We start from the raw sequence: 14,905 nt of genomic DNA, 5'->3' as shown, positions 1-14,905 counted from the left end.
TGGAGTTCTGTGGGCATGGCTCTGAAATATTGGTGTTAGACAACAGAATCAACTCTCTGCTTTTCTGGAGTCCTAAATAGTTATTAATTCCTTGTATTTAAGGATTTTGGTAAACGCTAGCGCAGGAAAATTAGTGATTTATCTTTTATCATGATGGGAAAGCTACTTGGAATTAACATACCCTTTGGTTTGTTTATCCAGGGGAGCTCTCTCCCAAAGTTCACCAACACCGGTGTTCTTACACAAATTTGAACTGGTTTAACCTGAACATGATTAGCTCTTGTCTCTGTTTGCAAAAGACTTAGATATATTCAGATGAGTCAGATCTGGGCTGGACTGTTTAGAGTTTGATAGGGTAACTTGGTGTAGATAAATCAGATTAGAATGAGTAAATTGTGCCTCCTGTTTATATCCTGAAAGAGCAGAGATGAGAGATGCTTGTCTTTGTGTTGCCATTGCTCATGATGTTTTCTGTAGAGTAGAATTTTTATTAATAAGATTAGATTAGTAGAATCTGAGATGTTTAAAGTAACTTAACAGATTCGGTCTAATTGGTAGTTGTGCTAATAATCTGAATTACTACAAATAGTGAATTCATTATAATACAGACAAAAGAACTTTACTCTTCCTGAATCTCTACTCAGAGTAAAGCAGGGTCTTTGAGGGGTTTCATCTAGGTTGCACCTGCTAACATAATGGCCGAGTGTGCTACCTCTGCTATGGGGTTTGGACTGAGCAGTGCGGGCTGCGGAAGGTAGGAAGTGTATTCTTTGGGAAGCTTTTGAAGCTATTCAAACCGTGACCTGAAGGATAAGCCAGAAGAGACATGGAAATGCAAAGATACGGGTCAGAATGCAGTACATCCCCCCTTCTGCAGTTACCACACAGGCCGTGTGAACTCAACAATAACCAATTACTTATTGTTGTGGATAAACATTTGATTTCCAAGTTCCATACAGAAGGCTGATACCATTAATTGGTGCTTCTGTGATTACTGCAAATTATTTAATGTGACCTGCTCCTCATGATACCAACCTGTCGTATCCCTCTACCTATGGAAGAAGACTGTACTGAAACTAATATTAAATTACCTGCTTGCATGGTTTTGAAGCCGCATTTCATTTGTCATGCTGCAGTTTGTAGCTTTAAAATTTGCTGATCAAGTCTCAGGATGACTTGAGTGAAAGAGGCAAAGATTTTCTGTGATTAAGTGGATGCTTTTGTTTCTATTTCAGGAAAGCCCCACAGCACTGGCAGCTCCGAACGGATTCAGCTCTCAGGAATGTACAATGTTCGAAAAGGGAAAATACATTTGCCAGTCAACAGATGGACAAGACGCCAAGCTATCCTTTGTGGAACATGCCTAATTGTCTCATCAGTAAAAGAAAGCCAGACTGGAAAGATGCATGTCCTCCCTTTAATTGGTGGAAAAGTAAGATATTTTGTTTTATTTGTTTGCTTGGTTAACCCCCTGTCTCTTTATGAAGAGAAGATTGCATTCAATTAGGATGGTTCTGACTCCCCAAAAGCTTGTTTCTATAAATGGAATTTTCAAAGTATATAAATGACTTTTGATTATGGTTAGTCATATTTAACAATTTAGAATGTTTGAATTAACACTACAAAGAAAAGCAATGGATGCACAATGTTTTTTCTTGTGTGCAGTGTTTAGTGGTTTATATATGCAATAGTATACAGCCAAAGGATATATGCACAGGTCTATTGTGTATGATCTGTGCCGTGCCTCTTCATCCAGGTTTTATCCATGCTGGGTTACTCTTAAGTTCTGAAAAATTAACAAATAAGGGCATGGGCTTATTTTGAACATTGTGGGAGTTTTGAGTGTTCAGCGCTGTATGAGTAGTTGTCTGTTGTAAGCTAACAGCAACAAACATTTTTCCATGTGAAAAGCTGAAACGGAACTATTTCCTGATAGATTACATCTGAAACCCAGGAGTTCCAGACTTAACATGAGGAAATTTGTTTTTTCCCACTGTGCTGGTGACTGAGCACTGGCATAGGTTACCCAGATGGGTGATGGCATATCCATCACCCCTGGAGATACTTAAGAACCATCTGGACATGGTTCTGGGCAACTGGCTTTAGGTGGACCTGCTTGAGCAGGGGATTGAACCAGATGACCTCTAGAGGTTCCTTCCCACTTTAGCCCTTCTGTGAAACTGTAGTGAAGGCAGTAAGATTACAACTTTACTATTTCAACCTAAATAGTGTTTCAAAACACTATTATTGGCTTGTTTGGCTGAGGTAATGGGAAGAGAATCATCAGCTTGAGGATGAATTTACACCTTAAATAATCCTCCTTTACCTTTACATACTGGTAAGTTGAATTCTAAAGAATTGTTTGGAGAGAAACAAGCTTCACAATATTATATATGCAGACTAGAGCTGATTCATTAATATTCTATAACTAGCAGTGTGAAAAGTAGTGCTGCCTTCTACAAGCTGTTTCTCCTGCCTCTTTTTTGATTCTTCACATGATTCTCCAACTCTTCCCGGGAAATACTGAAGTAGAGACATTGTCCTCTTTTGGCAACAGGGTGTGAACTCTTGACAGTGAACTGTATTCCTGGCTGTAGGTTGCTATAAAGGACAGGATTAAGGTTCCCATCAGCCGTCTCTTTGAGATGACTATTCTTTTCATCTCAATATATTTCTTTTAATTTAAAATGGGAAATCATTATGTATCTTTTTTAATTGCTTAACATGGAATTTCGAAGTAGCTTTTGCATAGAAACACCTTATGTGATGTAAAACATGCAGACTGTGTTAAGCAGAAAGTTGACAACAAATTTTAAAAGAAAAGGATAACTAAGCTCAGAAAAATGTACTGAGGGCTTCTGCTGACAAAGCTTGGGAGGAGGGTGCTTGGCACAGAACTAAGTGTTTTTTAAATTATTGCTCAAAAGATATTCTTCCTCAACCCCATAAATACTCTGCACTTCCTGGTTTGCAAAGGCTTTCCAGAATGCTGTACTGAGACATTGAGACCATAAGTTGTGTGGGACTTCTCGTGTATGGTAGCAGAATGATGTATTCTGGGTGTTTTTTAGCAAGTTGAGAAATGCCAAAGAATTTAATTGGGCTGTAAGAGAAGCATTTTGTTAAGCCTGTTTTTAATAACTAAGGAGTATAAATTGTATTTTTTTTAGGTAGCATAAGAACAGCCTTTAATGCGTTTCACTGGCACACCTTTTATGGTGTTCACTTTCTATTAAAATGTTGATATTCTTGGTGGTTTTCTCTGTTAGTTCTGTCCTCCTTCTGTTCTCATTCCTGCTTGTGTAGATTTCATGAATATTTGACAGCCAAGATCCAGCTTGGGTGTTTGAGATGGTTAGTCCAGCTCTACTTGATGATCTCCTCTTGGACGTACTTTCACTTTGCCTTGGGGAGTTCTGCAAAGAGGGTTTTGATTCTTGTTGACTCACAGTTTTGTGTCTCTGCTGTAGGTGGAAGAAGTGAAAAAGCACCAGCACTGTTTAGCATTTAGCTCCTCTGGACCTCAAAGCCAGACCTACTACATTTGTTTCGATAACTTCACTGAATATCTGCGTTGGCTGCGACAAGCATCAAAGGTGAGAATGGTGCTAATTCTGGTGTGAATGGGATCTTTGGACAGTTTCTCCCAGTTCAGTCTTCTCCATGCATTGATAATGTCCCTCTTCTGGGTTGTTTGCCAAGAACTGCTGTTGCTGCTGTTAGTGTTGCGTGGAAATACTCAGTTTGCGAGCTCTTGGTAACAGGCAATAGGGAGGTGAATTTTTCTGCATTTACACCAGGACTTCTTTCTACCAAGGTTGTGTAAGCAAAGTTCTGTGCTGAGCTTTCTCCATTTTCTTATCAGCTGGATGGATCTAGTGAGATCATTACAACAACAAGGATGACAAATATATCTGTCAACATTTCAGTTTAAAAAGCTTTATTCCAGTGTTTTTAAAACATAAAATAATATCAGGGATTTTTTTGGTTCATTCCTTACACAGAACCTAAATATTAAATTGCTAGAGTAAAGGATTTTTTTTCCTGCTTTGAGATGTTGCTGAATCTCTCTTTAGTTTTATAACTATTTGATTTTTGGGTTTTTTGTAGTAAGCAAATAATTTTCTGTTAGTGAAAAATGGTTACTAACTAAAACCTTTGTAAAGCAAATTTTATACTGGGCTTAGAATACAATTAATTATAGGAATTTAGGGCCTGCATTATTTCGTTTGACTCTTCAGTTCCACTTTGTATTGTTGAAAGGTGTTTTTGCAGTTGTCTGTTCTATCTCTCAATCCCTGCCACTTTTTTGCTAGAAACTTATATATCTTGAACCATTATATTTTTCATACTTTTTTACCATGCATGTTCTTTTGCTATGCTGTCAGCATGGTCTACTGGGTTTTGTAGTTGTGCTTAAACTTTTCATTAGTTTTGTAGCTGATAGGACTGTCCATGCTCTTTACTATGTTACTAGTTGGAGACACTCACGTAGCACTTGTTCTGTTTTGGCTTTAGATTGCAATAATGTATTACCCAGCCAATTGCCAATGATACAGCCTAGGTTGTGGGCTTTTTTTAAGAGGTTTGATTTTCTGTCAAACTTTCTTCAAACAGTAACTAAGGCACCTTCTAGCACATGCATCATTTAAAATGTCATCTAAGTTTTTTTTTCTAGTAAGTTTTAAAACTCTTTTTTTAAAGAAGCTGTTCTGGCATATCTGCTTAGGTCTGTTAAGCCTCAAGGTAGAAGTCCCCAAGGCATATTTTATGAGATGGTGAGGCACGGTCTGTCAGGTTTTTGAATTCTTGCTGCTTTGGGGTTGTCTCTAGGACAGTAGTGTCCTTTCATCTCCACAGGGTTTGACATCAGATAAATGAAAGACAAATCTAATGAGTGAGGAAAACAGTGGAAAACAATGAACTTCAGAGCTAGAGATAAATGGCCAGAAAGCCCCTCTGAATTACTGGCAGCATAAGCTTGTTCTGTGCCATGCTGTGCTTCTCTCTTTCTGGTTCACCCAAATGACTAACAGCATCGGGATGATAGCCAGCATGAGAACATATCCCCATGCACTCACGATAACCTCCCATTTTTATGTAAGTGTAGAAAGAAAATACATAGTTTCAAGTGTCTTTTCAGACTGTCAGAAGTGAAGAAACTCTCTTTGCTATTCTTCTAGTTGGTAAAACATGCTTCGAGGAAAAATGAGGCATTTTCCCTAATTCCCAGCCCCCAAACCTGAAACATGGCATTCTGCATTCATGGATTCTCAAACAGTACTTTGCCACTTCAGGTTGTTTTTTTGATGCTTGGGGTTCCTGTCCTTAGACTGAAAAACAGCGTCAGGCATGATTGTATGCAAGGCAGTCGTGTGGGAGGTGCTGCACAGAAACACTGTTTCTGAAGAACAGAAACAGGGAAACTAGTAATGCTGCAAAAGTAACTCAAATTTCCTCCAGCTGATGCTGTTTGTGTCAAAGTGCTTAATTGTAAGGTGCAACACACCTGATTTACATGTGTAAAGAAAAGAGAAAAGTTGAATCTTCAGCTCTGTAGTTCAGGCAAACTAACATTCTTATGCCGGGAAAAAAACCCAACATTTATATGAGATGTTCTGCCTCAGGTGTTTGGAAACTACTCAAGTTCAAAGCTGCTGAAATACTCCTGCTCACCAAGAAAATACTGTGTAAAGCACTATATTTCTAAAAACAAGCTAATTTAGGAAGGGAGATATGATGGCCCTGAAACTTAGCTTCTAGTTGCTTGCAATGGGCTAGGTCACATGGTGCTTACAGATTCTTTCCTAATACTGGTAATGTATACAGTACTTGCACTTTTGTGAGTTGTTATGAATAATATCTAAGACTGTGTTTTAAATATAGATGTTTAATGGCATTTGTTTTGAAAATGACATTTGTGTTAACTTATATTCAATGGTAGTTCTTCGGCAGTCCTTTATGCTCCTGATGTGTGCTGCTGAAAACTGAGGCTTCTGATTCTTATTTAGTGTAGTGAAAGCTTTAATTATAAATTCTAATGCAGAAGCAAATCCGTGGTAAAATATTTCGTTAAAATTGCCCAATTCAGTTTTTAACTATGAAAAAAATTTTCACGTCTGTCTTCCGAATACTTCAAAAGAGCTAGAAGATGATGTTGTCTTAACTTTTAAATAACAAGCTCAGTCTTGAAAGGAGACTTGCAAAGAACGCTTGCTCTGCACACTTTCTCCCCACAGAATATTGGCAATGTTGACTTTTTAGTGGTGTTTCAGAATGAGACAAATCCTAATGCATCACTCCTGCAATAAATATGTGTATGCTAGAAAAGATTTGAATTCATGTTTGTGGAAACTTGGGTTTAATTTAATTAAAAATAAGCATTGCTCCTGTATAATCAGATTCATTCTAACAGTGGAATCTATCATAGCCAAGACAGCTCTTGTGCTCTGCCTCAGTAAATTTTTGGAAGGTGAAGAGGTGTTAGGATTGATTTTCCTATATGTATGTGTCCTGAGGTGAACAGAACTCCTGTTTTCAGGACAGACTGGAGTTACTGCACAAATACTGACCTAAATATCGAACTTGGTGACATACTTATTCCAAATAGGTCACTTTTAGATATGCTGATTTAGCCTCAAACAGAATATTTTTAAAAGCTGGAGATGTCTTGTTCGTTAATATTGATAGTTCTATACCACAGTGCATTTCTTTCCTTTTTCTTTCCAAAAATTGGAGGCCTAATTAAGGAATCTTAAAAGGTAAACAACAGCAACAGATTTGGTCCTTTGTGATCTAATGTATTCGTTCTCTTGCCAAATGTTGAAAAATAAGCTTATGCAACTGGGAGGGGGAGCAGAGGGGAAAGAGAGCAACATCTTCACAGCTTTAAAGCGTTTTGTCTGCATAAAGTTGTCATGATGGTTCTGGAACTGGCACAATTACTTGCATGGCAAATCTGCCACCATTTGCTATTTGAATATCAAATGCAGAAGGATGGGGCAAAGAACGTGTATTTTAACAGAGTGAGGAGGATGTGATGAGGGCGTTCCTCATTTACCACTTCCAAAACCTAAAAAGCTACATGCTTAATGTAGAAGAGAGAGAGATGTCATGCGTAAGGTGTTATGGAGTGGTGGAACTTGCTGTTGTGAGGCTTTTATCTGGGATGTGGCCTGCTGTTTGGTGCTTCTAACAGCTAAACCTAACCATTTTTCACTATGTGAGATTTCTGTTGTGAGCATTGCCTGTGACACAGCTCACAACATGGATGGTTTGGCTGGAGTATAACAGGATTAGCAGTCTTCTGTGTTCCGAGGCATGCAGTTAAAATGGGATGTCAGTGTCTGCCTCAGAAATTCAGTATTGCAGAGCTTATGCCAGGATGCATTACAGAATTTTATCTTCTTGGAGATAGTGTGCCCCACTGGGCATGCTGGGATGGGTTATCTGACCCCACAGAACTTCTCCCCTCTAAGCTGCAGGAGAGCAGGAAGTGTGTCAACAGCTTCATGTGACAATTATTTCCTGCTTTAGTGTTCGGTTCAGTGGGGCAGGTAGAGGAAGAGAGGTGATGAGAGACAAGGGCTGTAAATAGTGCATGTCTGTGTAGGTAGGGAGAGATGTACAGGCACACAGCCTTGTGTGTCTGCACACCATCGTCCACAGTTGGACAGCTGTGGCTGGGAATAAGTTGTTGTGGGGGGCTTGGGTGCCTGCACACAAAAGAGCCTTGCTGTTGAAAATAAAAGGAATGTCTAAAAATAGGATTTAAAACCTATGAAATTTAAGAGTTTTCTCTTGTGTGCTTTTGTATTTTCCTTTCCCTGTTTCAGTCACCTTTGTGTTAAAGTCTGTAGTGGAAGTGTGTGGTATTCCAAACAACCATAGCCTGCTGTGAAAAAGGAGAGATTAAATTATGATGTCAGTGTACATTATGTTTAAAACATGGTAAAAATAGCAAGAATAGCAAATTCAACTGAGAAGGCCGTGCTGCCATATTGGCCTTACTCCTTTCATGTCAGTGCGGAATGCTCTCTTCATACATTTATTTGCACTGTGAAACGAGCAGAAAATAAGAACAGATTAGAATTTAGCTTATACTATACAAGTAAGTAATGCAGAAGCCTCTACTGCTGTAGTCTCCATATTTCCTCAACCTCTGTAGAGATCTACCCGAAGCAGCAAACAAAAACCCAAAGTACTGTTTTTGCTTCTTTTCCTCTAAAATTATCTAGTTCTGACCATCTGCCTCAGTCTTCTAATTATTTTTTCGGTACAAGTTTGACAATTGTGTACAGAGACTTTTGTAAAAGGGGGGTATGAGCCCTGTAGACAGGACAGAGCTGACCTATAACTCTAGTCATATGATTTTTATTTCTGATGAGAAAAGGTTTGAGTTCTGACCTCATACTTGGTGCTACAGACCATGTTTATATGTATAAATTCTACAGAATTTAAAAATTCATTCCTAACCTTGACTGCAGTTCTGCAAATGTATTTCCAAAGTAGGAGACCAAGATGATTAGCTTTTGGATGTGTTTTACAGGAACTGTGCTGAGGAAATGCAGTGAGCAACAATTGAGCTTTACTGCTAAAGATGTGCCTGCTTTTCAGCTATGCTTCATCCACCGATAGGGAAAGATCATCAGCTGTGGGACTGCTTTTTCCTTCTGCACATAAGATTCTGCTCATTAATTAAAGGGATGGGTAATAAGGCATATCCACTTGTGTATGTAGCTTCATCTTTATTTCAGATACTATCAGATGTTAATGTTTGGCTTTTTCATGTCAGCCATGGTCAACCAGGAAAAGTTGTGTGAGAAACTTTCACACCAGCTGCATTGTGGAACGCAGACTTTGCAGAGCTTTTTAATACAAAATGCAGCCTCTCGTCTGTAAAGGCTTGAAGCCACTAATCTCATGGTTAAGTTAGCCCTACATTGTATTTGCCTTGGCTTGCCCTCTAGGTGATTGACCTATTTTGTATGTATTTCTGGATACTGTAATGAGCTGTCTTCAAAGAGTTCATCATTGCAGTGATTTTTATTACCAAGCTTCCGTTGTTTCTGGAGGCATTAGGGACAGGCTTTTCTAATGCTTACTGGTCAAAACGGGCTTAGAATACCTTTTTGCAGGTATATATTTTGCAGCACCAATAGTGAGTGTAGGGAAAAATCATATGCAAATATAACGTAGTTTGTTTTAAGTTGTTTGGGATGTTACTTGTTACAGTTCTGCCAGTTCATACTTTTATCTCAATGGATGCACTGTCTCCTCTCCAAGTGTCTGTTTAGCCCCCTAAGCAATGGGTAGCCTTCTTCTGGAGGAATATTGTGGAGAACTTTACTGAATTTCTAGATTAGTGTTTTTGCTTTTACCTCTGGCTGTTGGTTATCACCTGTGGTCATTCTACAGGGAATGACTGTGTGCAACAAACAGACTATTTGTGTTGCAGTTAGGAATTTCTGATATTTCCTTTTAGCTTCATAGTCTTAGTCCATGTGTTTGAATGTGCCATTGTGATTCTGGGCTACCTGTTTTTGTGTGTGTTGGGGACAGGTTGGAGGTCAGGAATGTGCTGGTCACTGAGAAGGTGACCATGAAGTAGTTGGTTTGTTTCTTACGCCAGTTGTGCTTGGAGGCTGGAAAATGAGTCCTTATCCTAATACGACCTAAAAATGAGTTTAGTGTACTGCCAACATCAGTGGGCATCTTTTGACAATAGCCTTTAACCAAAGTTTGTTTTCTTTGGGCATAACTATTTGGGTTTCTTCACACTCGACATTAAGCAGCACCATTAGCCTATTGGAAAAGTTGGTTCAACATCTATTGAAGAAAAGAGAACCCAGAAAGGTATTCTCATTTTTCACTGGGTCTTTTTTTGAGCTGATCCTTACTTACAGGAAACATGATGACTCTAAGTTTAGTACAAGGAAACCCTTTTTTCCCCTAGTACCATAAAATGGCAATATTGAGATAATGCTTTCTCTAAAAATAGATCCCTAAAAATAAATCCACAGCTTCCTTTTGGTGGTGATTACAAATACTAAAACAAACCTCTGGTTTCCATGTGGAACTTGACTTCCTTTTCTCTGTGTGTGAAAAATCCTCAGTGTTTGGAACCTTTACTCTGAAGCCATATCTGGTCATTCTTGCTGTTGGTGGCTTCCTATCATCTTGAGTGTGAAAGCAGAAGATTGGGGAAAACAAACTTGAAGCCAGTTTTGTTTCTCTTTTGATGATAACACTTGAAAGTGTTCCTCCTCCTCTTTCCCTGCAAAGCCCATTCTTTTTTGCCTTTTGTTATTAGGGTTTAATTGACATTTTGGAAATGAACTTCTGCGTATGTTTCAGTGTAATCAGCTTCTCTTAATGGTTCAGAAGGGAAGCTTGGTGTTTTGTCTCAGCTGATTAGTTTTGCGTGTCAAAATAGTTTAGCTGATTTTAAAGTGTAATGATTTCAAGCTCTTAATTTCTGTTTTAGAGCAATTATAGTTTCACTGGTGTTTTGGTTTTTGTTTTTTGGGTTTTTTTTGCTGGAATTTAGAGAGTCTGTGGTTCTTGTTTTGGGCTTGCTGCCTTTGATTAATAATAGTTATTGAAGCATTGCAGCCAAGAGTGAGAACAGAAAACTAGGTATTGCCCACACGTCTGGAATAGCATTCAAGTACCATCTTTTGAAGCCTCTAAATCAGGTTCTGGTATTACTGAAGCTGAATTTGTGCAGCTCTTGCATAAATATGGGAAAGCATCACCTAGAAGCTCAGTGAGGTGTTGCATATGTTACCTTTTAAGGTGTGTTCAGTCCAGAAGGATCCCAAAGTGTTCTCACCAACCTCTGAAAGTGGAGGAGTAAAAGCAAGTAGGGGAATGAACATAATGTTGCTCTTAATGAAGCTCAGGGGAACCAAGTGTCCACAGTGAGCACATCCCATAAGACAGGAGGGCATTGCAGGGACTGACATATCGTACTGTATTTTGGTATGTGTAAGGTTATAATGGAGCTGGTCTTGAAACTGAATGGCTGTAACACTGAAAGCCTTTCCAAACAAAGTCTAGCAGCAAGGAAGAAAGAAGAGGAATTATTAGCAAAACCTAACTTTAGGGACATTTACTCTCCTTAGGCATCTTCTCTAGTCAGTAGAGAAGGATTAAAGTCTCCAAGGAACAGAGGGAATGAGTATTGGAGACCAGTTTTAGGCTATAGAGCTATATTCATGATTATTTGTATTACAAAACACTTGGGCCAGAAGGTCTTTCTGAGTTACAGTGGAATAGTGGCATGAAAAGAGTTCATCTCATTGTAGAATTAATCTGTATGTTAGAGCTGTGTCAAAGAACCTAGATCAGAAACTGAGGACCTAGCATAATCTCTTACTTAATGCAAACAAAAAAACCCTACCACCCTCTCCGTGTGGGACTGGGGAGACTCAGACAAGCGAACATCCAGTGAAAGTCTTCTGGCAAGAGTCTGAAATGTACAGTATATCATAGAATGGTTTGAGTTGGAAGAGACCTTAAAGATTATCTAGTTCCAAAACCCCCACCATGGGCACGGACACCTTCCAGTAGACCAGGTTGCTCAAAGCCCCATCCAATCTGACTTCGAACACTTCCAGGGACAGGGCATCCACAGCTTCTCTGAGCAACCTTGGATTATCTTTGTGGCCTTCCTCTGGACATGCTCTAAAAAGTTCACATCTTTATTGTGTTAGAGACTTTAGACCTGGATGCAGCACTCCAGGTGGGGTCTCACAAGGGCAAAGTAGAATGGGAGAATCATCCTCCTTGCTCTCCTGGCCACGACTCTTCATGCAGCCCAGGCTGTAGTTGGCCTTCTTGGCTGTGAGTGCACATTGTTGGCTCATGTCTGGCTTTTCATCCACCAGAAACCCCAGTCCTCCTCCACAGAGCTGCTTGCAGTGATGACTTCTACCAGTCTGTACTTATGTCTGGGATTGCCCCCTGGCCCAGGTGTAGCTCCTGGGACTTGGACTTCTTAAACTTCATGAGGCTCTTGTGGGCCCACTTTTCAGGCTTGTCCCGGTCCTTCAGGATGGCATCTCTTCCTTCTGTTGCTTCATCTCTAAGCTTGCTGAGGGTTCCCTTAATCTCACTATGTCATTGATAAATATATTAAAGAGCACCAGTTGTAAGACCCTGTCCTCAGGGACACTACCCTCCACCAGCCTTCACCTGACATAGAGCTGTTGACCACAACTTTGGCTGCATCCATCCAGCTAATTCTGTATCCACTGAATAGTCCACCCTTCATGTCTTTATGGTTTGGAGATAAGGATGTTGTGTGGGTCTGTGTTGAAGGCCTTAGAGAAGTCCAGGTGGATGACATCAGTTGGTCTTCTGTTGCTGACCACTGCAGTCACTCTATCATGAAAAGGCCACCAGATTGGCCAGGCATGATTTGCACTTACTGTCTTTATGTGCCTTAGCATTGCTTCCCTGAGGATCTGCTGCATGATTTTCCCATGCTGAAGTGAAAAAATGCTGAAAGAAAGTCTTTGGTGGAGGGCTGCTCATTGCAAAGTCTGCTTGCTTGGCAGTACAGCAGCTTGTCTTTGTGAAAAAATAAATCTAACAGGAATAGTAAGCAGAAAAAGGGGTATTTCTTAATTTTTATGAGACTGACACCTCTTTGGCAGTATTTACAAATGAATTATTTTCAGTCGAGCTGTTTTAAGGATGTTAATATTCCTTGCTCCACCAAATGGAGATTCACATGCCTGAATTATAAGTAGCTTAATGCTACAGCTAATTACTGTCACATAACTCTAAGTTGCATCTTAAGCCTTGTCCTTGCAGGGATCTTAGTCTGAGCATCCCAGTGTGACTATGACCAAGGAACAGTGTTGGTATCATTCCCTGACTAATATCGATACCAGTACATGATCTCTAAAAGAAGAGTACTTTTCCTCCAGGAAAACACTCGTATTCTGGTAATGACTTCAGATACTACCCAGCATTTCCAAATGATAGATGATGAATGTCACCTTTTTTGCCAAATTCTTGCTGTCAAGATCTTTATGTTAAACCTGGGACACTGGCTTTCACATCTATTAAATTTTTTCTGGTTTCCTATCACAAAAGATGAGGGAGCCCAACTTCTGGTTAATCCCCTTTACATTTCTGCCTCCCCACACACGTTTGCTAATGCTGTTTTCAGTTGTTAGAGGTTTGCACAAGGGCCAAAAGTAGAAATGAGCTGTTTGCTTATAAAACTTTGTTCAGTGATAAGGAGAGCAGAGAAGGGACAAGTTTAAATAATTTTTGTGCCCCTGAGTCTTGTTGGCGTGAGGTATTTGTACCAGAGGCTTTTGGCGGGTTCACCTGCAGAGGAGCCCTGTGAGTACTGCCACACTGGCGTGCACTTCTGCCCTTCTCTAAGTAGGGAATTACTACTCTGACCTATGGCATTGCCTGTTGGGTTTGTGGATCTGAGTGGCAGGCTTTCAAGCCTTTGCTGGGTTTTATGTTTTCTATGCAAGGCCCTTAGCTGGAGCTGGCGTGCATCTAATTTGACATTTGAAAGAAAACAAAAAGGAGATGCCAGAAAAGCCAGTACCTTTTAACCCTTGGGCTGCAGTCATTTTAACAGTTGTCATTTAAAAATGAAAATATATTGATGCCTTAGGCTTTAACTTTTATATTTTTCAAATCCTGTACTGCCTAGTGTGTAACTCTGAAGTTTCTTGTGGCCTGTTAGCTGCTGTTCTCTCATGCTAGTTAGACATAACAAGCCACTCTAGGTTTGCTCTCCAAGGACACCCAGATTGTCCTAGGCCCAAAATGTGTAAACTAAGGCTTCTGGAGAGGAGGACAAACTTGGGGTAATTACATCATTAACTGGGGTTGTAATTGGAGAATTGATCCTGATATGCAAATGAACCGAACTTATAAAAGTGTGAAAAACCCGTGACCATCTGTCCATCTTGGGTGTAGCCTTTGGCCTGCCCAGGGTGTACCTTTGAAGGCCCTTCAAATAAATACTTACCTTTATTCCCTTATTCTTGTCTAGTCTCTGTTTTTAGGTGGCCATCTCAGGCATCAATATGGCTTTAAAGAAAAAGCAAATGTTCTGTTCTCCCCCTCCCCTTCATTAAGTTTTTTGGCATTAGATTGTTTACCAGGCTAAACAGTTCCTCAGCTCTTGGCTGTGGCTGAGGGCACCAATGTGCTTCCCGGCTGTGGAATTCAGCTTAGTGGAGGGAGGCCTCTCTGCTGAGCAGGGCTTTGATGTTTGAATAGAAAGGAGGATTAGGATTTGAAGCAAGGCTAGTTCTGAAGTGAGGAGAACCTGTTTGCTCTAAGTTAGTTTAGGTATTTCATTATATATCACTGTTTAGTTAAGGCTTATGCAGGCATTGGTGGGATGTGATGATTATCAAACTGTTTAAAAACAAAACCTAAAGGAGAAAAATTTAACTGCCTTTGCATTGCATGTCTACAGCAGGTATAATTTAACATTGTCAGCTCAGTTCAAACAGACTGGGAAGTTGGCTGCCTGTACAGTGTGGGCTGCTTAGCTATTTTGTCTTCTGTTGAAGTCCTAAGCAGTAATTTCTTATCTGAATAGAGCTATAGGGAATGGGATGAGGGTAAACAGGAAAAAGACATAATTACATTGGTTTAAATTCACACCACAGGACACACCAAAAGATGTCCTTGTATAAACAAGACTTGTGTTTGTCCATACAGCTGGGTTCAGCTGTGCCCATTCCTGACATCCATTGTCAGCCACAGATCATTTCTGTAGTATAGCCAAGGCTTTAAAACAAAGACGATAATCAGTCTTGTTGCATAGCTCAGTGACAGAGGTGTAATTATACTGATGGACAAAGCAAAGTGGTTTTTCAGCCCTGTGTAGCAAGAAACAGCAAGAATATGG

General features: G+C 39.9%; 1 protein-coding gene across 1 annotated transcript in view; it reads left to right on the top strand.

The window, feature by feature from the left end:
- Positions 1-14,905, top strand: part of PHLPP1 (PH domain and leucine rich repeat protein phosphatase 1) — a 141,278-nt gene that overhangs the window by 75,703 nt on the left and 50,670 nt on the right. The window contains exons 2-3 of the mRNA XM_039548907.1: positions 1,236-1,432; positions 3,471-3,596. Coding sequence (XP_039404841.1) covers positions 1,236-1,432; positions 3,471-3,596 — 323 coding nt within the window. The remainder of the gene's footprint in view (positions 1-1,235; positions 1,433-3,470; positions 3,597-14,905) is intronic.

Source organism: Corvus cornix, chromosome 2 (genome assembly GCF_000738735.6).
Source record: "Corvus cornix cornix isolate S_Up_H32 chromosome 2, ASM73873v5, whole genome shotgun sequence".
Classification (NCBI taxonomy): domain Eukaryota; kingdom Metazoa; phylum Chordata; class Aves; order Passeriformes; family Corvidae; genus Corvus; species Corvus cornix.
This window is presented reverse-complemented; position numbering and strand designations above follow the sequence as displayed.